Here is a 24,840-nt window from a genome sequence, read left to right on the forward strand (position 1 = left end):
TCGACCGCCGCTTAAAAGATTCGAAGATTTCGCGGGGTGGGGGGGGGGAGGAGAGGAGAGGCGGCGCGTAAGGGGCAGGCAGTTGAACAATGGCGGATAATTACAGGCCGGTAACGAGGAATGGCCTACGACGTTGCCGGTTCGCGCCCGGTTTTCGCCGCCACAGCCGCGCTTTTCAACCCGCCTTTAATTAATGCCCGCCTATTTTTCCGTTTCCGACCCGTTTCCCCCGACCGCGGCCGCGATCCCGTCGTCTAATTAATAACGCGTCAAGACGCTCGACTGCTCGAAAACGCGGGCTAGTGTTTTTTTCCAAACGTATGTTTTTTTTTTTCCCCGTCTCCGTTTTTCAATCGTCCGAAAGCTGTCGCGGAAGGGAACGGTTTTAATAACGTCGTGATAAAAAAATCCTCCGCGTTTTCTTCGACTCGCCATATTTGCATTTCGCATCCCCCGAAAGTTTTCTTTTTTTCTTCTCGTTTAAATAACGCAACTCGTTAACTCGTTTTTTTCGTTACTTTACTCGTTACTTTTAAGATTGAAAAAAGGAAATCGAAGAAAGGTATCATCACCGTTCGGGATTAAAGGAGGGGGGGAATTATCTTGCATCTCTCGAAATTTTTTAATCTAAGTTTTGTTTCGTTAGGGAGGGGAGGGAGGAGAGAAACTGTGTCTCGTCTGATCGATATCTACTCGGTTGCTTGCAGTGAAACCATTGAAAGTTGAAATCACGGGAAGGGACAAGATTCTCTCGGCGGGGAAGAAATACGAAACTAGATGTCAGAGCACGGGATCGAAGCCGCCGGCCGTTCTAACCTGGTGGAAGGCGTCCAAGCAGCTCAAGAGGACGATCAGAAACGTGAGTATAGAATTGTGTCCTTTTCCTTAAAGAAAAAAAATAATATACTAACTTTTCCATCACTTGAAAAGAAGGAGACGATGGAATAATGGAAATAAATAATAAAACGGAAGAACGATTTCGATTTCGGAATGGAAATAACGATATCGTCTCGATAGAGAAGGAGAAGGAGAATAAACTTTGGACGACAAGGCGTAAAAAAGATCTCTAAAAATAAATTCGCCTCCCCCTCCCCCTTATTCATTTCCCCTTTTACATTGCCTCCATCTATCTTGTTTCTATCTTCTCTCGAATCTCGCTATCTTCGTATACCTTCCCCCCTCCCCACTCGCAGTTTCATCGACGTTGCAATTTATCTCCCCACTCCCATTCCCCAGCAGCAGTCCACTCGACCGCGCCACTTACAACGACATTAGAAAATGTTTTAACACGTTTTGACTGTCGCGCGCGTTTCCAACGAAGCCTCGTTCGGCCACGCGCGTCGCTGTGTCAAATATAATACTCCAGTAACTCTACCGATATTGCAGTAAGGCGCTGTTGGTTAGAAGAATAAATTCGTATGATTTATTTCCATTATATTACCGTTCCATAATAGAAATATAATAGTAATTGTATTATGATAATAGTTTCTTACGTTAGTACAATTAGAAAAATGCTTTGATTTTAGAGAATTTAGAGAATTATTAGTATTATCTGAAAATACAACGAAACTTTGAACAGAGTTACAATATCCGCCGTTATAATTCTAAGTGTTAGATTCAAATTATGTTACACGAAGGAATTTAAAAAAGACGAAAATAATAAATAATTTAATAGTTTTTGATATATTTTTCCTACAAATGCCTACAAAGATTCTTCGCAAATGGTCGAATAATCACCCGAGTATAGATGGCGCGGCAGTCAATGCGTTAAAGGGAAAGTACAAAAACCCGACGAGACTCGAGGGAAGGGATTCAAATTGATTACGCGACCAGGTTAACGTCGCCCTCGCCCTTTTATCACCAACCCTTATCGGGATACGTCGGAATGCGATCGCGCAACAGTTGAAACGGGGCCAATCCCGTGGTATCCCGTTTAACGATTATCGTCCGACCAACTTTTTCCTTCTCCCTTATCTCGAAGCAGGGGGGAGGGGACGATAATCCTTTCTGCTCATCGCGATAGCGATGTAAGATTTTCTTTTCTCTTTCTTTTTTGCTCCTTATAAGATAAATAGAGAAGAAAGAGAAAAGGTTGTCGGATCGTGTTGTGGAAGGGGAAGACTCGCGTAACGAGCGAGTCGGAACGACAAAGATCAGCCCGGTCATTGTTTCGATAAAATTAACCCTGCCTCCCTCCCTCCCGGCGACAGGTTGATTAAATTCCCGGATTTCCGGTTACAAGTGGGGAGGAGGGGGAAAGAGTGTGTAACGATATCGGGTCGAGTCGGGTTGGGCCAGTTTGCAGTTTATTGGAATGATTGGAGCGTCAAACGATATCCTATATCTCTTGCCCATATCCGCTTACATAACGATTCAATAACCGGAAACTGTAGCCTCGATTGCAAGATTGGATATACTACTGGCTATGATGGTGGGACAAAAAAAAAAAAAAAAAAAAAAAAAAGTTTATGGAATCGTGCCTCTCTCTTTCCCTTTTTTTTTTCTTTCTTTCTTTCTCTCTTTTTCTCCTCCCTTTTTTCACATTATCGGCTCAAATTTTTAAGCGGGCCAACGTGGCGCGGTCAACGAAAATAAATACGATCACGTGGATCGGTATATTTTTAACTCAAAGGTCAATTGATCAAGAATCAATTCGAGAATATTAACCTCTCCCACTCCACATCCAATTTATGATTGCCAAATTAAAATTTTTTTATATTTTAATAATTTTAATAACTCAATATATTTATTATAATATTAAAGTCTGTATTCTTGTTTCGTGCGATATTTTACAGCAAGCAATTGTCAAGATCCTCGGTTTGCCCTGAAAAATCTCTCTCTCTCTCTCTCTCTCTCTCTCTCTCTCTCTCTCTCTCTCTCTCTCTCTCTCTCTCTCTCTCTCTCTCTCTCTCTCTCTCTCTCTCTCTCTCTCTCTCTCTCTCTCTCTCTGTGTGTGTGTGTGTGTGTGTGTGTGTGTGTGTGTGTGTGTGTGTGTGTGTGTGTGTGTGTGTGTGTGTGTGTGTGTGTGTGTGTGTTTTCAGGGCAAGTAGAGCAATAATAAAATTTTCCTTCCTTCCAATTTTTTTTTATTGATTATTTGTTTCGCGCATTTAAAAAAATTTAACGGTTCATTCGTATTCGAAGATCCTGCAGATTTTTCGCGATATCTTCAATTATCGCTCTGTTATTCAATTGAAGATATTCATTTATTATTCACCCATTATTTGATTTTTCTCGTCTATTATTCTTAATGTTTTGGTGGTTTTCTCCATCGTTAATTTCTTTATGAAATTACAAGTAATTTCGTCATTCGAAAGATCAAACTTGAACTTAATTTCACGTTTGCAAAATTGAAAAATATGATGAATATGAAAATAATATTTCCATTGCCAAGAAAACTCTGTCGAAACTCTCGAATTGTTCGATGATAATAAATTTGAAAATTTGGAATCTATTTATAAAACAATATTCTAAAAAAAAATCAAACCGCTGTTCTCATCGATCGATTCTCGTTGATAAAAAAAATTGGTCGACGCAACGGAAAAGTTGCGAAAACTTGAAAAGCTTGGAGGGAAAGGACGAGATCAAAGGCTCGTTCTTCCGTATTGGACGTGGCTGGAAGGAGGAGGTAATGGATATTTAAAAGAATCGAGGGCTTGGAAAAAGGATTTCGCCTATTCAAAAGGGAGGCGCGCTAGCTCTCCCCTTCTTACGAATTAATCCCTCGACCGAGCCTATAATTCCCTCCTTCGATCGCTCTCGAAAGAATCGCAACCAACTTCTCTTCGATCTCTCTACTTGTGTGTGTGTAAATTCTCCGATCGAAGTTTTTGAAATTTGAAAATTTCAGAAGAATCCTTTAGAATAGAAAAAAAAACGAATGTTTGACTGAATTTGAAATCGACAAATTTTTAAAACGATCTAATATTAAAAAAAAAAAAAAAAAGAACGTGAGGGAAAATATTTCACATTACCGCGAAAAAGGAAAAATATAGAGAGGGAGAGAAAAAAGCTCGGCTCCATTGTTTCCATTTCTCTTCGGTAGAAATACAATCGCGTAAATTATATTCTTGTGGAGGAGGAAATTGAGAGATTTGTATATCGTTCTAATTAACGCGGGTCGAAATAAATACTTGGGTTAATTCGATGGTCGTTTCCTCGTTGAACGAGTTCCTTTTTCGAGGGGGAGGGGGGAGGGGGACGATAAACGATGCCATTTGACGATACGCGGGGAGGAGGAGTGAAAACTGCAAAGTGCTTAAAAAATAAACAAGGGAAAAATCGTTCGTTGTTTATCGCGAAAAAAAAAGGAAGGAAAAAGCGAAGAACGCAAACGTTTACCCTGGCGCACCCTAGTTAAAAATCAAATATTTTCTTTGAACGATACCCGGCCTCGAACCGTTTAATTTATTCCTCCTTTTCTTTTTTCAACTTCTCGATCGGTCGATCACGAGGCGGGATTCAATTAATTTTATTTTCTTATAAACCACTGGTCAAGCCTCGATTAATAATTTTTCTATCCTCGAGCTTCTATCTAAACCGACAGTTTATCCAAATTCCAATCGGGTATCGCGATACGGGACGCTCGCCGTTTCCTTTCCTTATTAATCGACGCGTTGTTAATTGGACGATGGATGGAAGCTTTGATTTCCATTCGACTCGAGGAATTAGACGTTTCTTATTGATTTAACATCGATTTATTTACAAGATCGATGCTCGATCGTCGCGTCGAGAAACGAGAATACGTAACGAGAAATTTTGTCGACGCGGAAATTTTTTAATGGAGGGAAAGAAAGGAGAGAGAGAAAGAGAGAAAGGGAAAAGTAGCAGTTTTATCCGAGAGAAGAATTGCCGAATACATCAAAGAGATTCTTTAAAACTGGGGAAAAAGGAGAAAAGAAAAAAAGGAAGAAAAGAAAAACATGCGCCATTCCAAACGTTCTTTCCGTCCGTACGGTTTTCCTTTGGGGAGACGCGAGGCTTCGAATAACAAGAAACACGCGAGCACCGACCGCCAGATATGACGAGATTCGTGCCGCATTCGCGAAAATCGACTTACAGATCTTCCATCCCGTTCCTTTAACGGATTTTCTCTCTTCAATTTGTCGCAAAAAAATCATAATAAACACGTCTCTTTTCTCTCTCGTGTTCGTAGTCTCGAAACATCGATCGTCTTTCTCTCTCTCTCTCTCTCTCTCTGTCTTTCTTTCTTTCTTTATTCCTTCGAAGATAAGATAAGAATATACACACGAAGAATATAATAAATTCGCGAGAAGGACAAAAAGGACAAAGTCGCTCGAAGGATCGAAAAATTTCGGGCGTGCGAAGATCACACACACACACACACACACACACACACACACACACACACACACACACACACACACACACACACACACACACACACACACACACACACCACACACACACACACACACACACACACACACACACACACACACACACACACACACACACACACACACACACACACACACACACACACACACACACACACACACACACACACACACACACACACACACACACACACACACACACACACACACACACACACACACACACACACACACACACACACACACACACACACACACACAGAGAGAGAGAGAGAGAGAGAGAGAGAGAGAGAGAGAGAGAGAGAGAGAGAGAGAGAGAGAGAGAGAGAGAGAGAGAGAGAGAGAGAGAATATGTGTTTTCTCTCTTTCTCTGTCTCTCTCTGTCTCTTTCCAGAATGGAAGAAGAAGGATCTGGGGAAAATTCATTAGCAAGGGAGGATGATTAAAGGGATAAGAACGGGGGTAGAAAACGCTGAGAGTCGATGATTTATCGACGCGTCAATGTTATCAATGCATTTAGATTAATAGTTTCGTGGATATGACAGACGGTTTGATAATAATTTACCGGGCGCGCCCGTGTAATTACTATCGATCCGTCCAGGAACATGTGGATTGATGGCAAAGCCATCGGTAACCACGAGTCCACCTCTATAATGATGTACGAACAAATATAATCCGGGGAACGAATGTTTCGATTCGATCGGATCGCGTGCTCGATCGAAAAACGACACGTTGACGATTGTCCCTCAAATTGTTTCATCGATTTCACCCGCGAATTAAAATTCTTATATTTTCTATGTATTTTACGTATCTCTTCTCTAAGGGGAATATTAAACTCTATATATGTACGATATTTTTCAAAGATTTGTCACAGTGTATCAGTATATCGAGGATTAAAACGTTTATAATCCTTCTTAACTCCTGTTAATGCAACGTGCTCCCGCATTCAACGTCTATTTTTCGCGAATAGATATGAATTTCGATTCAAAGGAAAGAAACGAGACATCAAACTATCGAATCACTATCGAAACTCGATCTAATTCGAGATAAGAAAATCTAAAACTTGGGATAAAACAATCTATCCTTTATATTGTAACGAAATAATTGTTCAAACAAATTCAAATATCGATCACCACATTCCCTTCCCGAACAAAATTATACCTGTTTTCACGAGAATTCGCGCTCGCGCTTTGTAATTTTACGAAGCGAAGAGTTACGATATCCCTGGATCGCGGAAAATGGCGAGGTTTTAACGATCCTACGATATATATATATATATATAAAAGCGTGGGGACGAGGTTTTGGCAGACGGAAGCGAAACCGAGTAGTGCTGCATCGACGAAAACGAAATGATAATCTTTGTGTGCAGGCTGGCTGTGTTCCGTTCGAATTCGCGACTCGAAGCCTCGTATCGCGGGCGGGAAGAGTGGTTTGAAAACACGGCTGCGGATCGGGCACGGCGCGGTTAACGAGCGGAATTCCCAGCGATTATGGCCGGCGATGACATACCTCCGCTTCTCTCTCTCTCGTTCCCCCGTATCAAAGAGTTGGAACTAAGCCACAGCTATTCGAATCGGAAGCTATTTACAGAGTTGAACCGATGTTATACGCCGATGCATATAAAACTAAAAAGCGACGGAAAATATTAAAAATCTTGGATGAAAAATCCTGACAAAACTCCTGATTCTTTTAAAATCGAAAATGTACGTGGCAGGATCGTATATGCAGGATCGATGTTTATAAAAACACTTGGAACCCTTTTCGAAAAGAGCGAGAACGTTCTAGTAAAATGAATTTCAGTGTGAAAATTTTTTTCTTAAACGTAAAAATATTACATAGTTACATTACGCGATATTTATCATATTTATATACAATTCACTATAGATTCAAATCATATGTTTGTACCATAAAATAATTTATCTATGAATTTATATAAATGGTTTATATAATTAATATTCTGGAAATTTTCTAAAACTTACTCGAGATAAATTTTTAGTTAAATAAGGAATTACATTTCAAATTCATTTGAAATAATCAATTGTACATAAAAAAATATCAGTATATTACTTTCTCGCTCTTTCACCGTCTCACTCTATACAAACGTAATGCTTATAATTGCTTAATCAAACCATATATATATCGCGTATATATACATACTTTTTTTTATCCTTTTGATGTCTAGAATCCATCCCTTCAAAAGTGTCCCACATTTTTATAAACATTCTCTTTTTTCAAAATCTCTTCGAGCGAAATGGAAAGACGACGATTGATCTTGAAAGAAGCGTTTCCTTGGACTGTTTAAAATTAGGAAGAAGGAAGGCGAGCGCGCGTAGATGACACCGGCATTCGTCTCATTCGTTCAATCCGAGAGGAGTGGGGAGAATCGTCGCGCTTCGCATCCTATCGCTAAGAAGCGAGGTGTAACGGACAAAACTGGGAGAGCGTGGCGATCGTAGTAGCCGGCCAACTTCGCTTCGAAGCAGCACGCGAATCGTTAACTTTCCTGTTACCATTTATTAATGACGTCATGCCTCTCGAAGAGTGTTCGCTTGGAAATTGGAGCGGAACGATGTCTCGCCCTCGAAGGAAGAAAGATCCGCCGCGCGAGAACGATCGAGCTTGTTGTTAATTAAAGACGACGGGAAAATAATGATGCGAAAAATTGGTGAGAGGAATGAGATGAGAAAAAAAGAATAGCGCGGCACACCGTGTCCGGTCCGTTCAACGCGAATGAATGAAAATTCGAAGATATTCGATCGATAATTTTGCGATGTTGTCCACTTCGGGAAAATTTGAAATTTTTCGAATTTTTTTCAGCTCGATATCCTGCCGCGTAACATTTGAATTCGAGGTTTGCGGCTTTTTTCAATCCCGTATCTCTCTCTCTCTCTTCGTTTCGAACGAAACTATGAAAATCCATGACGGAAAAGGGGAATGCGGAAGGTGGAGGAGGAGAGGAGAAGTGGAAAAACAATTCTCGAGGGAGATTTAATTTTCGAAATAATCCAGAGTGGATTATTATTGTTATTATTATTATTATTATTATTAGATGGAAATTTGAAATTCCGGGCTAATCCCCGGCAACAAATTCGATGTTAGTAAATGAATTTCACTCGGCGCGTTGCGTTCCGGCATCCCTGTCGATTTATTACTTTTACGGAATGTTGGACGAGTTATGTCTAGTAATATAATTCGTGTACATTGGAATCCCGATTATAGTTTCAGGAAGACGGAACAAGCGTGAGCGTGTTGCAATGGACACCGTCGATCGAAGACGAGGGGAAATTTCTGGTGTGCAGGGCGACCAATCCGAAGCTGCAGGACACGGGTATCGAGGAACGATGGAAGCTGAAAGTGCATTGTAAGTGTATACATCGTATCATCTCTCGTATCTCTATCTCTCTCTCTCTCTCTCTCTTTCCCCTCCCCTCGTACCATCTTACGATATAAAATTAACGAGATCGATAGGAATTCCTGGCGCGCTTTCGCCCTCGTTCTCGATTATTCAATTATTTCGATAAATTTGAGAAAGCCCCGGTCTCCCGGAATTGCGATCGAGATAAAGAGAAGAAGAGTGGGGAGAAGAGGAGAGAGAGAGGGGGGATTCGTGATGTACGCGAGCGGAATTCGAGAAGAAATTGATACTCGTAGACCTCTGCTCTAGAAACCGAGAAAAGAAAGTTAAATGTCCTCGGCTTAAAAGGGGATTGGTGAAATAGGTGACTCGCCGGCAAACGCATTGATTTCTCTGGTGGAAACGTGCCGTCTCGCTGTTATTGCTCCCCTTTGAAATATTCCCTCCTTTCCCAAATGTTAATTGCCAGTAAAAAGAACGAATCGTCAAGTTCGATCGAAATCCGATGGATACGTTTTCCAATAGCGAACGAAGAGAAAAGATACGATACGTGGAATGATGAGTGGGGAGTGGAGGGGATCGTTGACTCTCTTGCAAATATTATTCGCGGCCAAGGTATCGTACGATTCCTGGTTAATTCGATTTCGATGGATTTCCACCAGCCACACCACAGATATAGAGAGCCTTTACGACGAAATTACGTGCCGGCTAATCTGTCCTGCCAACGTTCACCTGTATAACATAAGCCAGATACGAGCTATCGTTATCCGTTTATTTACGACTGCGTGTCCGATCGGCCACTCGATGCATCCGCCATTACCCTTGTTTCCCACGCGTGTTCGTGTACGGGTATACGCATGCGCACGTATATACTTGGCGCTGCACGCTCAGTCCGACGGACGTGTAACGCGATTCATTCGTTCACGATGTCTCGTTCTGGCAATTTCGCAATTTAGTTAACACCGATTTTTCATAACAACAACGACGACGACGAGGCTTTTGCTTTCGTCGAAATCGAAGAGGGAAATCGTTTTATCCCGAAGAACGATTATACATCGCGCGAACGAAACGAAATTATTTCTTGAATTATAACGGTTGATAAAAAGTGTACGGTTTGTTCCGAGTAACGAGATTATCTCGTTCGATCAAAGGTCACGAGAGATCGAGTTAAAATCGCGAACGCTAATAAACCTTTTGCCGCGATGGAATATCGATACAGACCGATATTCCCGAGCAGGGATATTCCCCGGTGGATTTCTTCCTCGCGGCGAAGAATCAATTCGAATGACTCGCTCGCGATCCGAATAATCTCGTAATAACGGTACAAGTCAAGGGAAAAACGGAGAGAGAAGTTTTGAACGCTTCCAATTTTATTTCGCGATATAATAAATCCTTAAAAACAAAAATCCCTTTTTCCTCGATTTGATGTTATTCGCCGCACGGAATAATATCTCTTCGAGACACCCGTCTAGGGTAAACACGGTAATAAAATTACTAGAAAAATAAAACCCGTTCTTATTCGTCTTAAATACGAATAAGAATTCGCGCATGCATATGTGATATGTGGTTGGCGCCGGGACCAAAAAGAAATACGTCGGGCAAATCGTTTCCATATTTTTACATAATCCACCCGTAAGGAGGGGAGGAGCTAAGGGGGAGACGTTACTCGACGTAGAATCGAGCGAGGAGGAAACGGGCGGCTGTTATTATTACAAAGTGGACTGTATAACTGTTTACTGTACAGTTTACCGGTGGCTAACGATACAATTACGTATCTGTCAACGTCAACCTCGAGCTGTCAGTGGTAACGATACGTGATACGTCAGACGCATCAGTCCCGCGCATTTCCATATCGCCTACGTCCACGGATCGGAAAATCCTTGTCCAATCGATCGCCGCATCGAGCGACGCGGAAAGAAGAGAAGCAAGTCTCGAATCGCGTTTCGAGAACTCGCAACTGCTGTATCGAACATATGTATATTAATTAGACTAAAAATTCATTTTTAAATTTATAAAAAAATAATTATACGTTAAAATTTTAAATCCTAAATACGTATACATAGGTAAAGAATTAATCGATCAATAGGTGAAAAATATTCTGTAAAAAGAATTATTAAGTTTAAATTTCTATTTTTAATTTAAATCGTTATAAATTATCGACAAGTTTTATAAATTAATTTTAAACTTAAAGTAATGATTTTTCAATGATCCTTTACATGTTACGCGCGATAAGAGTTGGATAATATTTGATTCGCGATTCCCTATGCTAAAATTAATTTTGTTTACGGCCGCACATCAGCGGATTATTTAATTCAGCCACTGGCATTTATGGATTAATTTTAATCTATCTTATATTATAATAATGCGTTTTATATCACTGTTCATTTATTATATTTTGAAGAAACAAGCGACGATAATATTCCATAAATTTAATTTTTTCTTTTATTCCTTTCTCAATCTTTTTTTCCTATATTCGTATTTTTATACATTTTTAACACATCGATCATTATTTACCGATTAAATACAATACAAAATTTTCTATGTTATCTATACATTTTTTAAATAATAAATTATAACAAAAAGCAGCGTTGTTCTTTGAGAAAGAAGAAAATAATTTTTTTTTAGGCCGCCTCTCAATCTTTTTTTCCTACATTCGTATTTTTATACATTTTTAACACATCGATCATTATTTACCGATTAAATACAATACAAAATTTTCTATGTTATCTATACATTTTTTAAATAATAAATTATAACAAAAAGCAATGTTATTCTCTGAGAAAGAAGAAAATAATTTTTCTTTAGGCCGCCACGCTTTGTAGATCGCGTCGAAACGAGGTTTAATCCAGTTGGTTTAAAGCGAGGAGGCGTATTGGAGGAATCACGGGAAGGAACGTATCGAATTACGGGATTCGCGGATTCGATTAAGAGAAAAACGGTTAATTGGAGGGGGAAGGGAGAGGCGAGGATCGGTGGCTCGTGTCACGTGGTTAATCTGCTCGCGAGACGCCACCTATGTGTCCCTACGGCAGCGGAATCCGAGGCATAGCGCGTGTTCATTTGCCGGAAAGCTATTCCCTCCTCCCTTCCATTACCGGGCAACCGTGTATCGCGCATATTTGCGCCCGTGCGTTTCGAATCTCTTCGTTTTCGTTCCCGCGAGCCGTGCGTCAACTATGTTTCTTTCCTCTTCCCTCTGAGAGAAAAAAAGAAATATCCTTTCTTCGAGAAATTTCGTCGAGTAAAATTCATTTGTTCGTGAAATCGATCGGAAAGGGGGGGAGGGTGATATCGTCTCTCCCCTTCCAGTAGACTGCCACAAATCACCGCAAAGCGCGATATAAACGTTCAGCTTTGGTTTTACTTGGTTATTTATCGAAGCACGCGGCTAACATTTCTTCCTCCATTACTTTTTCGACCTATCTTCTTCCCCCACCTTGAAACGTTATTTTGTTATACACACAGTTGATCGCTCTCGGGGAAAAACGTGATAAAAGTTTCGTACAGGAGGGGAAGGATAATAGAAATTGGAAAGTTGACAATCTAGAAAACGAGGCGGAGAGACCCCGCGGACTCGGGGCCAAACAACCTGGTCCGCGCGAAACCTGGCAAACTAATAATAATTCTCTCCGTGGTAAACACGTTGAGAGATGCAACTCTACTCGCCAATTATGTCGTTTCTACTACGGGCAAAATAGACAAAGTTTTGGAACGCGTCTCTCTCTCTCTCTCTCTTTCTCGAAAATTATGAACTCGGGTCAACAACGCCCGCCCCGACCCATCCGAGATTGATAGAGGGAACCCGGGCAAAGAGACACGTTGCATCTAATTAATATCTGGCGGCACAAATGCGTGACAAATCGAGACGGAAGGAAACGGACTCGGTGAATGCGTGCTCGGCAAGGATATTCCTTCGCGTCGCGAAATATAATTACGCTTCGCTCGCTACTACTTTCCTCTCTCCGAGTTTAAAATAATTCAGAGACACACCCGGATAAATAGAGAGAGAGAGACTCGAATTTCCCGCCCGCGTTTCGTTTCGTTCTTTGGCCGAACTTTGAAGCGGGAAAAAAGCGCGCGAAATTCGAAATTATACAATAACATTGACCCTTTTCACTCTTTCCCGAATTTCTTAGCTAATTTCAAATGAAACGTATAAAACTTTTGTATTCTAATATTTTGTTTACGTGTAAAAAAAGAAAATAATAACGTGTTCTCACCGTCTATTATTCTTATACTACATCTCTATTTTCATCGCAGTTTTCCTTTCCTCTATTATCGATTTCTTAACGAATAGAATTTTCGTTATTCAATAACGAAAACTCATCTTCGCCCCAACTAATTCCATTACCGCATATTCCGTGCTTACAAAACTAAGAACACTTTGAAAATAATATTTCTATTCCCAGTAACCTTCAAACTCGGACCAGCACCGAAAGTGTAACTCGATCCGCGGTAATTTAGATAAATAAGAGTCTAACCGTCGACGGTTGGTATGTTATTCCACGCTTCCAAGGTTACGCGTAAAAAACGTAAATAAATATCGTCTTCGTTCGAGTTGCCCGAGAGCGCAACCGATTCGAGCGCAAAATTAATATAATAAATAATCTCGCTTCGTAACATTATTAATTTATACGTAACTTGGTTACAAATCTCTCTTTGTTACTCGAACTCGATACACGAGCGAAACGAAAGAGTAACCAGTGAGGAGGAGAAAAAAAATTCGAACGGGAGAAAGCACAAATATTTTCAGAGGATAGAAAAAACATTCCCGCCGTGACTGGGAAATTCAGCGAGCGAAATCAAACGTCTACCGATTTGGAGGGGGGAGGGGAAGGGAGACAGAGGAGGACGTGAACGGAGTGGGGAGAGTTGACGTTATCGCGAGAAAGCGTTCGTTATTCCTGTTATGTAACGCGAGTTCGCCCGAGTGTGGTTAACGACGTCGTCCAACTTTGATTGGCCACGCGGACTCTCGTCCTTGACGGTGGCCAACTTTCGCTCCGCCACGGCTATTGCGTGTCGATCGAACACAAAAGGGACGTCGCTCGCTCGGATGGATATTATTCTCCCCGCTCCTGATCATCCTTCAGCCTTCAGTCGCGGTGTGTGTATACGCGTGGAATCGAGAATGAAACGTTCCCCTTTATCCTCGTTCGTTAGAGCTCCCCCTCCACCGAGCGGTAATAAACCGCCCAAGGAATTCCGTAAACTCGACCGTGTATATACCGTGGAACGGTTGCACGCCAAAATCGAAGGAAATAGAAGGAGATTTCAAGAATATATATATACACGTTTCTACTTTCTTTTTTCCATTCGAATTTCTACTTTCGAGAGGAAAAAAGTTGGAACGTTTCCTTTTGTACGCGATCTACAATTTTCCAGAAAAATCGTATTATTTTCGAACGGTGATTAATTTTTACGGGTTTTTCACGATGTTAAACTCGATGTTCGAAAATTGGGGGGAATCGAAACAGAAGGGGGATATGGGACGCGCGGTTGAACTTGGATCGTTCCACTCGTTAATTCTTAATACGTTGAATTTCGAGAAACGGGCATCGATCGGTCGAGCGTTCGTTCGTTCGTTCGGTTCAATCGAATGTTTCGCTCGCTTCTCTCTCACTCTCGAGCGAAATTTACGAGGGATACGCAGCGTGCAGCGTTGTTATCATCGTCATCGCTAATAATTATTCGACGCAGCAGGCCGATGCATCATCGTTTCGAATTAAACTCGGCTTAAATATACCGTCCATCACGCGGGGACGATTTACAGTTGGCGGGAACGGGAGCCTGATTCCACTCTAAATTTTAATCTCCCGCAAACTGGCCTCGCTATTGCGAACCTCGACGCTCGAAATTTTATCGTCGTCGAAACGGACGGCGATTCCTCTTTTCGTTCTTTGTCTCTCATTTTTTTTTTTTTTTGTTTTCAGCAGAATTTCGCTTCTTTCGTCACAAGCGATCACTCTTAATTCGCGAGATTCCTTGCAATTTGAAAAAAACGGTTCTCGGCTCGAGTTTTGCGCCAGATCTTATCTTTGGAAGGAAAACACTTTGCTGCGACGCTTGCACACTAATTGCTCGATTCTCTCGGATATTTCTTATTTCTCGCCTTTTCTCAACGTTACAATCACGGCCCCGCGTCCTTCATTTTTCCTCTTCGTTACACGTTGCGCGCGCGCGCGCTCGAACGAAATATTCCTTTATCACGATATTCTCGATTCATTTATTATTACTGGAGATAAATTTATCGGGGAAAATAATAACTAGAGAAAAGAAAGAAAAACGTGTAATATAAAATTACATAAAAACGTATCACAAAGCCTTTCTTCGCTCTCTCCACCGTTCTGCAACCGAATTAAATACAAAAAACAATCGAGAGGGACGCAATCTACTGGAAATCGGGCAATTATCTCAATAGACGATATTTACATTACACCATCGTTACAAAAGATGCACGCGTGTTTTTACACCCCTCCCCCCCTACGATGCGATTAATTTCCGGATGGCGACCATTTCGATTATTAAACGAGAGGAAGGAGAGAAAAAAGAGAAGAGGAAAATTCGAATACGCTCCTCGGATAAATGTGATTGGCCGACGAAAAAAAAAAGAAGAAAAGATTCGAATCTGACCCGATCGATCGAAACTATCCGATTCTCTTCTAATCTCTAATCTAACGAGAAGTAGATATTTTTTTTTTTTTAACTTTCCATAGAAAATAACAACATTTTCTGAAGAAGATTCTCGAGGAGATCGCAAACATCAAATTTGTTTTGGATTCAGTCGAATTAATTCCTCCAACGAAACGAGACAATTTATTTTCCATCGAAGCCCCTTCTTCTTAAAAAAGAAAAAAAAATTGGATTCCATCCAATACATTTTCAAAAACGTCTCGAAACTTTTCCAAAAAAAATTTTTCAATTCCCAACACGTGTGACAAACGCAAACTTTTTCAAAGATTGGCCTAAAAAATTTAAAACGAGGACTCTCCATTAAAACGAGAGAAGCTGTTTGCTTCACATCGAGCTTCTTCCGCGACTACGAAAAATTCGCCGCCAATTTAACCGATAAACTAACGTGGCAAGAACAGATGAGGAGGGGAGGATGGAAGGAACACGGCGGTGGAAAAATCGTTAATTAAAGAGGATCGAAGGAGGGGCGGTGATGCTGGTGAAATTCGATGAAACCGGGTTGGATAATCCGGGGGAGGGGGGAGGGGGAGGCGACAGGTAGGGTTACGGTTGCGTCGTGTTCCCCCGCGCGAAAATATTGCACCGAAATTCGAGCCGATCGCTACGAGTCGCTCATCAATCACGTTTATCAACGTGCTACCGATTTCTCCTTTCCTCCTTTCAACGAGGTTTTTTTTTTTTCCGTTCCTTGTTGACAACGCCGCCGCGTTGAACGAATAACGGCCCGACAAGAAATCGATAAACGGACGAGCAATAATATATTCGGCAAGCCTAGCTTGATGAAAGCCGAGGAAACATTCCGATAACGAATTTCGAAAGAGGGGATGGAAGTATCGGGATCGGCCAACTGGTTAAAAAAAAGAAGAGAAGAAAAGGAGCAGGTTTTTTTCCAGACACGCTACAACTGGACACGCTAGGCGATTTTATTTTTTTATCAGGTAACGAAGAAAAGGGAAAAAGGTACATCACCACGAAACGTAGAATTATTCATGAAATTCTTCCATTTAAAAATATATATATATTCGTGGCTATCCAAATTATCGATGAGACGAGTAAAAAAGGGATTACGAAAATTTTCCAAAAGGGAAGAAGAGAAAATATCATTAATAAAACAAAAATCTTAGCTGGATTAATTGGATGTTCGTTTCGGTCTTTCTCCCTCCCCCTCCTCCTCCCCCCTCGACTCGGATTCAAAATAACGTCGAGCAGGGACGTTAAAATCGATGCGGTATCAATTATAAATCCATTCCCGAATGAAATGCCATTTTGCACGGTGTTTATCCGTTAAACTTATTATCCGTCCTAGATTGACGCGAATAAATTGAATTACACCGGGATCGGGTGGTAAAACCTCATTTAATCGAGCGTTGCATCGAGGGGAGGGAGGGGAGGGGAGGAAAGAGAGAGAAAATGCGTACGCGCCCGCAGTTCGGGTCGTCGGCTTCTGCAAGCGCGAAAAAGTCCGTGCTGAACCGGTTAAATAATCGTAATCCGAAATACCGGATTACCGGCCGCGATCATTGTCCACGAAATGGACAAAACAACGAATCGATTCATCGTTGGATGAATCGGGGCTTCTCGTTTCGTTGAATCGCGGGTATTGTAAAAAAAAAAGAAGAAAAAGAAAAAAAAAGACGTGCAAATTCGGGCGCGTAAATAGCGGCACGGAGCGGGGAGGGGATGGGAGAGGGGCGGGGAGGGGAGGGGGGCGGACCGGGTCGGGTCGGGTCGGGTCGGGTCGAGTCGGGCCGGGCCGTCGTTCAACGGGACGAAGCGCGCGGCACGCACGACAATGGCGAGCAGAGAACGGATCGGGCAAAGTCGTGGCCGAATCCCGACTTGTACGTCCCGCACTCCCCCACTCCGTCCAGTTCCCGACGGTGGAAAAATTTTCAGGGGTTTCTACAACCCCCCCCCTTGCACGTTTCGCCCGATGCGAAAGATTAAAAACAAGAAATATTCGCGAGGAGACAACGCAGTCCGGTTTCCGGATGTTTATAAGAAATGAAATAAATTTTTCGCTCGTTTAATTTATATTTAATTATAAGTTTAATCAAGTTCGAATGAAAAAACTCGTTCGTTGACCAATTTAGATTGCATTTGAAACGATTTTTATTTCGTCAAGTTGGAGCGATGGAGAGGGGGAATAATTGGTTCAACAATCGTATGAAAAATTTTATATATAAATTAAGAACGAATATATCTTTTTCGATCCGAATTGAAATGAGAGGAATCACGAGAAGAAGAAAAATTTTCCAGAGTGTAGCAGAGTCTGGAGATGATACGAGTTCTGGATACGACGAGGTGACGAGCGATTTCGAGGACGAGTTTCAAGAAGTCGGGAAACAAGGAAGAGAGCGTGAAGGAAAGGGGAAGCATTGTAGATTCCCTTTTAATATTTAATAAAGTTCGCGCTCGGAGTTGCTTAACGAGATGAAAAGTAGAGAGAAGAGAGAAGAGAGTAGAGAGAGAAATGGGAAAAGATGACGTTTCTCTCTTGACGAAAACCAAGACCAAAAAACCATCCGGTCGTTAGTTCTTCTGTTCCGCGATGTAACTGTCTGTCCCTTTTGAGAATGCGAATTTAACTCGAGCAAAGTAGTGATATCCCATGCTACCCCATTTCCTAAATGGATACTTTTGATCGAGGGAGTAACTTTTCCAATGGAGCAACCGAGAGTTTCACTCGTCCGTATCCACGCCTATCCTTCACACCTATCGATACTGGTAAATTGGACGGTACGGTTAGCGACGACAAATAACTTTGCACGACATCCTCCACGAGGATATATATATATATACACACGTATAACCAATAGGTCGTAAAATCGATCGACAAAAACATGAGAAGATGGATATCGCGCGAGATATTTATTGCTTCAATCTAAAACCATGGTATATACCTATCTTGAACGCCTACTATACATGAGAAATAGCTCGTAGATGTTCGGCATAGAGCTATCGTTAGAAGGTGGGATTGCGAAAGGAATACTCTTAAAAAGAGAAGAAGGGAAATAAGGAGGGCGTGATGTTCGCTGTTTCTTCGCTCGCTACTCTGAATTTCAAAGGGGAGGAGGGAAGAGGGACTCAAAGCATTCCCGGTAAATATTGAACTCGAGGCCGTGCGTGATAGTATCTCATCGCCTGGAATTCTTTTTCGTCGTGAATTTGCAAGCAGGAGCTTAAGCTCCTCTTAAAAATTAATCCAACTCTAACGGAACAGAATTCTCCTCCTCCTTCACCTCCTCCTCGTCCCGAGAACGCAGCTGCTGCTGCATCCACGACGCTTCACCGTCTCTGAATTGCATCCGTCGTCCGGTCCTCGTCCGGTGCAGTCGGACGTGATCGATCGATCCGCGGGACAAGAACAATGGATTCACCTTGGAGGGATATCTCTTAATCACGGAACAATCTTGGAATCTGTCGCGTGGGTAACTGGTCAACGTGCGTTACTAAACGTCGAGAGCAACGGTAAATGCTGCCTCGACCGCGTCGCCCCATTTCCATACATATGCATGCGAATGCGATGGCTGCGCGCGCACAACCGGTTACATCGCCGCCAACATGCATCGAAGCAGTGGAGGAGCGGTGATGAATGAGGAAACGGGGCGCGCTCTCCTCTGCTCGGTTGGTAAGGAGGAGAGGACTATACCGACTGACTACGGACGCTTTCCAAACTCGCACGGGTATATATGGCTGACGCGCGTCTCCCCAAATATATTACGACAGCCGAACTGGCGGGTGGGTGGTGGTTGTCAGCCACGACAAATTTCTTCGACGTTCCTCCACCGCTTACATCTCTCCTCCTCCCCTTCTCCTTCTTCTCGTTCCTCTTACGTAGCCGCTCTTCTTTCTTCACGAGGCTACACGTTCGATTCTCTCTCGTAATGGATTAACGCGTTGAACGAACTCTGCAATCCACTCGACGCGAGTGGACCCGGTTCCATCGAGATGTGACCATCGGATGAATGTTCGATAATTAATATAGGATGAATGAAAATTTGAACTTGAATTCCATGCGTGCATCAACGAATATATACGTATATATATATATATATATATATACACACGATACGCGTGAAATTGTATCGTAATATTCGAAACATCCAATTTACGTACCAATCGCGCACGAGAGGTATTATCGTACGTTGTTTCCTTGCGAATTCGATCGATTGCTTTTAATTTTTGTTCGAGTTCTACTCGTTTCGGATCGTAGTGGAATAATGAATTCGAGCATAATCTTTTTTCCAATAATAGATTAAATAACATCGCACGGCGAGTATAGTTTACGCGATAAAATCAACAAATTGTTTATTAATTTACCGATGAAAACTCGCTCGATCGACGCGCGCGCGCGCGCACACACACACACACACACACACACACACACACACATGTATAAAATCGACGAAATCCATCGTTTTTTTCCAAACTAGTCACCGCGTAAAACTCTCGAGAAGAGTCGTCAAAGTTGCTAGGGAAAAACGAGAAGAGAAATATCGTAAAACTTACCGACTCGGTCGCTTTGTTCGACGGATATCTCGCGAGTTCGATTTCGCGGCGAAGTCGTACGCGCGGAAAATTAAAATATATCGAGGATACCGGCTGATTGAAAAAAATATTGTCGGAATGATCGACGCTTGATCATTATTATTGGACGCGAGCTGTCGTGGCGTTGCTCGCGCACGATTATTAGCAATTTAATACGCGTAATATTCGATTGTCACGGTTACCGATAGAGCGTGAATGTAAATGGCCGTGTTCACGTTCCATAGTCCGTAAATCACCCGGTGCCGATATCGTTAGAGGCGATGACGCGTGAACGAAGCGGCTGCGTTTGTAATTTGCGATAAAAAAAAAAAAAAAAAAAAAAAAAAAAAAAGGAAAAATGACAAACGAGATCACCGTGATACAGAGAGAGAGGGGAGGGGAGTGGAGGAAAAATAAATGGTCACAAAACGAGAGCGAAAATGATTCTGAAAAATTTTCTGAAAAGTACGCGACGACAAATTGCCCTCTTGTTGCTTGTTGAAAAATTATTGAATTTTCAGATGGGAAAAGAATTGCGAGAAACTCTTATTTTAAAACAATTTCCAACGTACGGGGAAAAAGTTTTTCTCTCGCGAAATGAAAACTCGAGAACGCGTCTCGAATTATTTATAATATTTATAAATAAATATCTTTATCATCAACTCTTCGCATAATTTGCGATATAAAGCGCGTGTCCAGCGTTATAAATCTGTATAATTATAACTTTCTACACAGGAGATCAAAATCGAGCATTATACCCGTGTATATAATGCTATCACACTTTCTTTTCCAACTCGCATGTTAATTGCCTTAATTACCGGTTTACTCTCTCTCTCTCTCTCTCTCGAGGAAAAGTCTTATGAATATTTACGAATAGTTTATTTTCTAGAACCGAGTTTCGTCTCTCTTTCTCTTTCCTACATCGTACAGGTACCTCGAACAAGATCTTTCAGAAATTTCTATTCGTTATCGATAATGTCGCGTAGCCGATTTACATACCGCTTTTGGAAATTCGTCGTTAAAAGTTTACGGGCAAAGTGTAACGAGCTTCAATTCAAAGATCGTGAAAGGGAAATATAAGTTTGGTCGGGGATCGTTTCCACCTTAACATTTCGACCAATTTGCGACGACGACGAGATAAAAAATCGTCGGGAAAGATGGAAGAAAAGTCTGACAGTTCTGACAAACGGAACTCGGTCGATAAATTCGGTGAGCGAGATGGCCCTCTACGCGTAACCGAATTCACTTCCCCCCACTCTCGATCCGAACGCCCGAAGAGACGATGCGCGATTATTTTGCGCGATCGGTAACGATGCGAAACAATGCGAAAAGAAAAAAAGAATACACGATGGAATCGCAACGGAAGTCATAACAAATTCGATCGTCTTATTCGACTCCTCAATCCTTTCAAATCGATCCGAGTCGAATTTACGGTCTCATTTACAACAGACGAGCAACAATGGAAATCGTATCTGGCTATCTTTTATCCGTTTCGTATATAAATCTTTCTATCGCGCTAACTATACTGCTACTACTACAACTCTTTCGAGGATTAACGAATAAAGCGAATATCCTTAACTCCTTCCTCCTCTCACGAGTTTTAATCCTTCGGTTTTTATTTATGGCCTACGGCTGCCTACGTTGACTGCGCCGAGCCACTGCTTTTCCACCGCGATGTCATTACGAACGCTTTTACGGAGCTGCGTACGTAAAAATCGATCGATACTCATATATACATATATATATATGTATGTATATATATATATATATATATATATATATACGCTCTACTCCTTCCACGCCGCTCACCCTCCTTCCTTCCTTCCTCCGTCTGCACGCTTTACCGCGCTCCGCGCCATTCACTCTCCTCCCATCATCGAGAGCCGGAGAAGGGGGCGCTGTTGCGGGCCGCAAAGCGAAACGACGCTCGCATTGCTTTGACGTTGATCGAATTATTTACTCAACGTGTTTTCGAGCCGCGCCGTGAACTTTTCACGCTGCTTTCGCCGACGGTTTTTCCGCGTTCGCCCACGACGAAACGGGACACCGTGATGCGATGTGCGGTCCTCCTCCTTCTCCCCTTTTAATGGTTTAAAGGGGAAAATCGGGGAGGCAAAAACGCACGCTGGAAATCTCGTTGGAGAGATTCTCGATGGAGGTGGCTCGATGAGGAGGAGGGGAATTTAATAAACCGTGTAACGCGTTAATGAATCCCGTGAGAAACGTAAAACACGTCTGACTGTCGCAGAGGGGAGGGGGAAGTGGAGTGGAGAGCGAGAGAGAGGGAAGGAAGAGGTTGACAGGTGGCGATAGTGGTGCAGTCTCGGAACTCCCTCCTCCTCCCACTTGTCGGCAAGTAACTTTACGATGGGTCTGGGGGGAGAAGGGGGAGCTTTTATGAGGAGAAGGCATTCGATATATCCGTTTTACAAGCAATAAGAGCGGCTAGACAGCTTTTAGGCTTGATGGCATGCCTCGCGATCCCAACTTGTCTTCTCCTTCGAGCCCTGTCGAAAAGTAAATAAGTTTGACCTTGAGCTGGATTAACAAGCTCCTAAGTAAGAGAGAAAATTGGAATTAAAAATTGTTCGAGATTTCAAGACGTTCTAATTGAATTATTCCATTTATTCTCGTCCAGAAATTTATCTTCTTCGATTAGGTAAATTTCCTTGAATCTATGGAATACAGTGATGTTTAACGTTGCACAGTTTGCTCGTCGAGATACATCGTCTAATTAATGCACGTAAACGTTGTCTGCCTCGATCCTCCGTATCGAATAGTTCGGAAATCTGCTTGCCAATTTTGCGACCCCCCTCCCTCGACTTTACAGCGTCGATATTGCGGTCGAGCGAGTGGCCAATTTACGAATCCGGTGATTTACCGACCGGCCGGTACAGTAGCCCGTCCAGTAGATAATCCAACCACCGGACAAGAAAGCTTATCGACGGAGTGGGGCAAAAAAGGAAACAGATTCAAACGAGCTCGAGGAATCCGTTCGAGCGCTGTTACGTTCCAATAAATTTTTTCTCCAATCTATACCCCATCTGCTTTTACTCGACGTGTATATAAAACCAACACAAAATTTATTCTTTTCTTTTCTCGAAATCGGATCGAATTCGAAATCTCCGAATCTCAATTCTCGAAATCTTGAACGAAGCCTTCTCTCCTAGAGGGGAGGGGGGAGAGGAAGAAAAGTTGAAAACGGTTGACGGTTGACGCCGCAAGGAGGAGGGATAAAGGGGAGGGGAGAATGGGGACTAGAAACGATAAATCGTGGCATTGTCTTCGCACGTTGAAAAGCCATTATCGAGTCCCATTATTCGCGCAGCTAAATGGCTTCGTTTCGGATCGTCGTCCCCCTTCCCCCTCCCCTCCTCGCCCTATCTGACGATTCGATACCTGCGAAATACCGGCCGAGGAAATTTCGCGTTCTCCGAATCGTTAAGCTTCGCCCTTCCCCACCTCGGCCCAACTCTAAATTCCGCCTCTGTCAATTTCACGATATCGGCGGACATTAACGGAGGCGCAGCGTTCCTAGAGAGAGAGAGAGAGAGGGAGGGAGGGAGCAACCAAGAGTCAAGGTTTAATTAAAATTCAACGGTATATATATCGTTGCCGGAAACACCGATATTCCATCGCTTTCATCGCCAAAAATTCTTCCCTCTCTAGAAGATTGAAATCGAGGGAAAAAGAAAAGAAAAAAGAAATTCGAATCGACCGAGAGAGTTGCTTTGAGAGACGGGGTCCCTCTTCCAAGATATATTCCGCATCCACTTGTTCGCTTAATACGCGGATAAATTGGACGCGATGCGAGAAGAGATTAAATTTCGAGGCGGCGGAACGTTGCGGCGGAGGGGAGGGGAGAGGAGAGAGGGGAGGGGAGCGCGTGGTAGCCAAGTGGATGAGTGATGGCCCGTAACGAGCGTCGTCATTTTCGCGAGCGTGGAAAAAGTAGCGCTGGTTTAATCAAACCGGGGAAGAGGGGGGGGAGACGATCCGCGGAGAGCGGCACGCGTGGCGTTCGTTCGTTCGTTTCGCGACGTCCGGGCAAATATTTTGATCGAGAAAAAGAGGAAACGAATTGAAAAAAACGAACGTGGAAGCGCGGCGCGATCTTTCTCGAATTTACGAGAGCACGAAACGAACCTAGGACGGCGACCAAGAGTCGCGGGTGGGGTGGGGGAAGGAGGAGAAGGAGAAGGAGGAGTGGTGGGAGGCCGCCGGGAGACTCAATTAAGGGAGAGCTGTGCACGTTGTGCGTTACCGTTGGCTTTTTACGGCGCCGTTTCCTGAAGCGCGGCTAGAGGGAGACACGAGTCGTTAAAACATTGCTTTAAAATCCGCGTTTACACGAGTATCTTCTTTAAAGCTTTTTTCCTTTTTTTTTTTTTTTCTTTTTTCGGTCGGACATAGAAAGAAGTATTAGTATTAGTATTTCGCCGGTTTCGCGAGAAGAATTTGTGCGCGAATCAACGGGAAAGTGAACAAAATATCGAGATCTTTTCGATTCGATCTTGTGTCTCTGCTAATACTTTCATTCGGCAGACGCTTAATCCTTCTCTCGTGGACAAGAACGATCCGATTCCAGAAACCATTGAGACATCTCCTCGGAGATCATTCCCGTTGTTAGGCTTTGCCGAAGAAATTCGATATCCGTGCTCTATTTAATCTTGATACGACGCTGATTAAAAAAAAAAAAAAAAAGATCGTGCCATTTCAACGAGAAATCGCGGTATCAAGAATGATTCTTCCTTATCGATCGAACGTTTTCAATTTTTCCGCTAATCTCTCGCCCGACTTCCAACGATTTCCGCCTCCTCGAGATCATTTCGCCGTTCGTTGTTAAGCTCTGCCAAAGAAACTCGACGTTCGTTTCCGCCCAGATCTGTTTAATCCGTTCCT

The 24,840-nt window shown here is 42.6% G+C and overlaps 1 protein-coding gene across 8 annotated transcripts in view; it reads left to right on the forward strand.

Annotated features, from left to right (window-relative positions):
- The window catches only part of LOC408857 (hemicentin-1), a 103,548-nt gene that overhangs the window by 64,663 nt on the left and 14,045 nt on the right, over positions 1 to 24,840 (forward strand). For all 8 annotated transcript variants that reach the window (XR_001702959.2, XM_006567624.3, XM_006567621.3 and 5 more), the window contains 2 exons: positions 708 to 859; positions 8,580 to 8,721. Coding sequence is in view for 7 of the 8 variants with exons in the window: in XM_006567624.3 (XP_006567687.2) it covers positions 708 to 859; positions 8,580 to 8,721 (294 nt within the window). In the remaining variant the exon portion in view is untranslated. The remainder of the gene's footprint in view (positions 1 to 707; positions 860 to 8,579; positions 8,722 to 24,840) is intronic.

The sequence above is a fragment of the Apis mellifera genome, linkage group LG5 (genome assembly GCF_003254395.2).
Source record: "Apis mellifera strain DH4 linkage group LG5, Amel_HAv3.1, whole genome shotgun sequence".
Taxonomy (NCBI): Eukaryota; Metazoa; Arthropoda; class Insecta; order Hymenoptera; family Apidae; genus Apis; species Apis mellifera.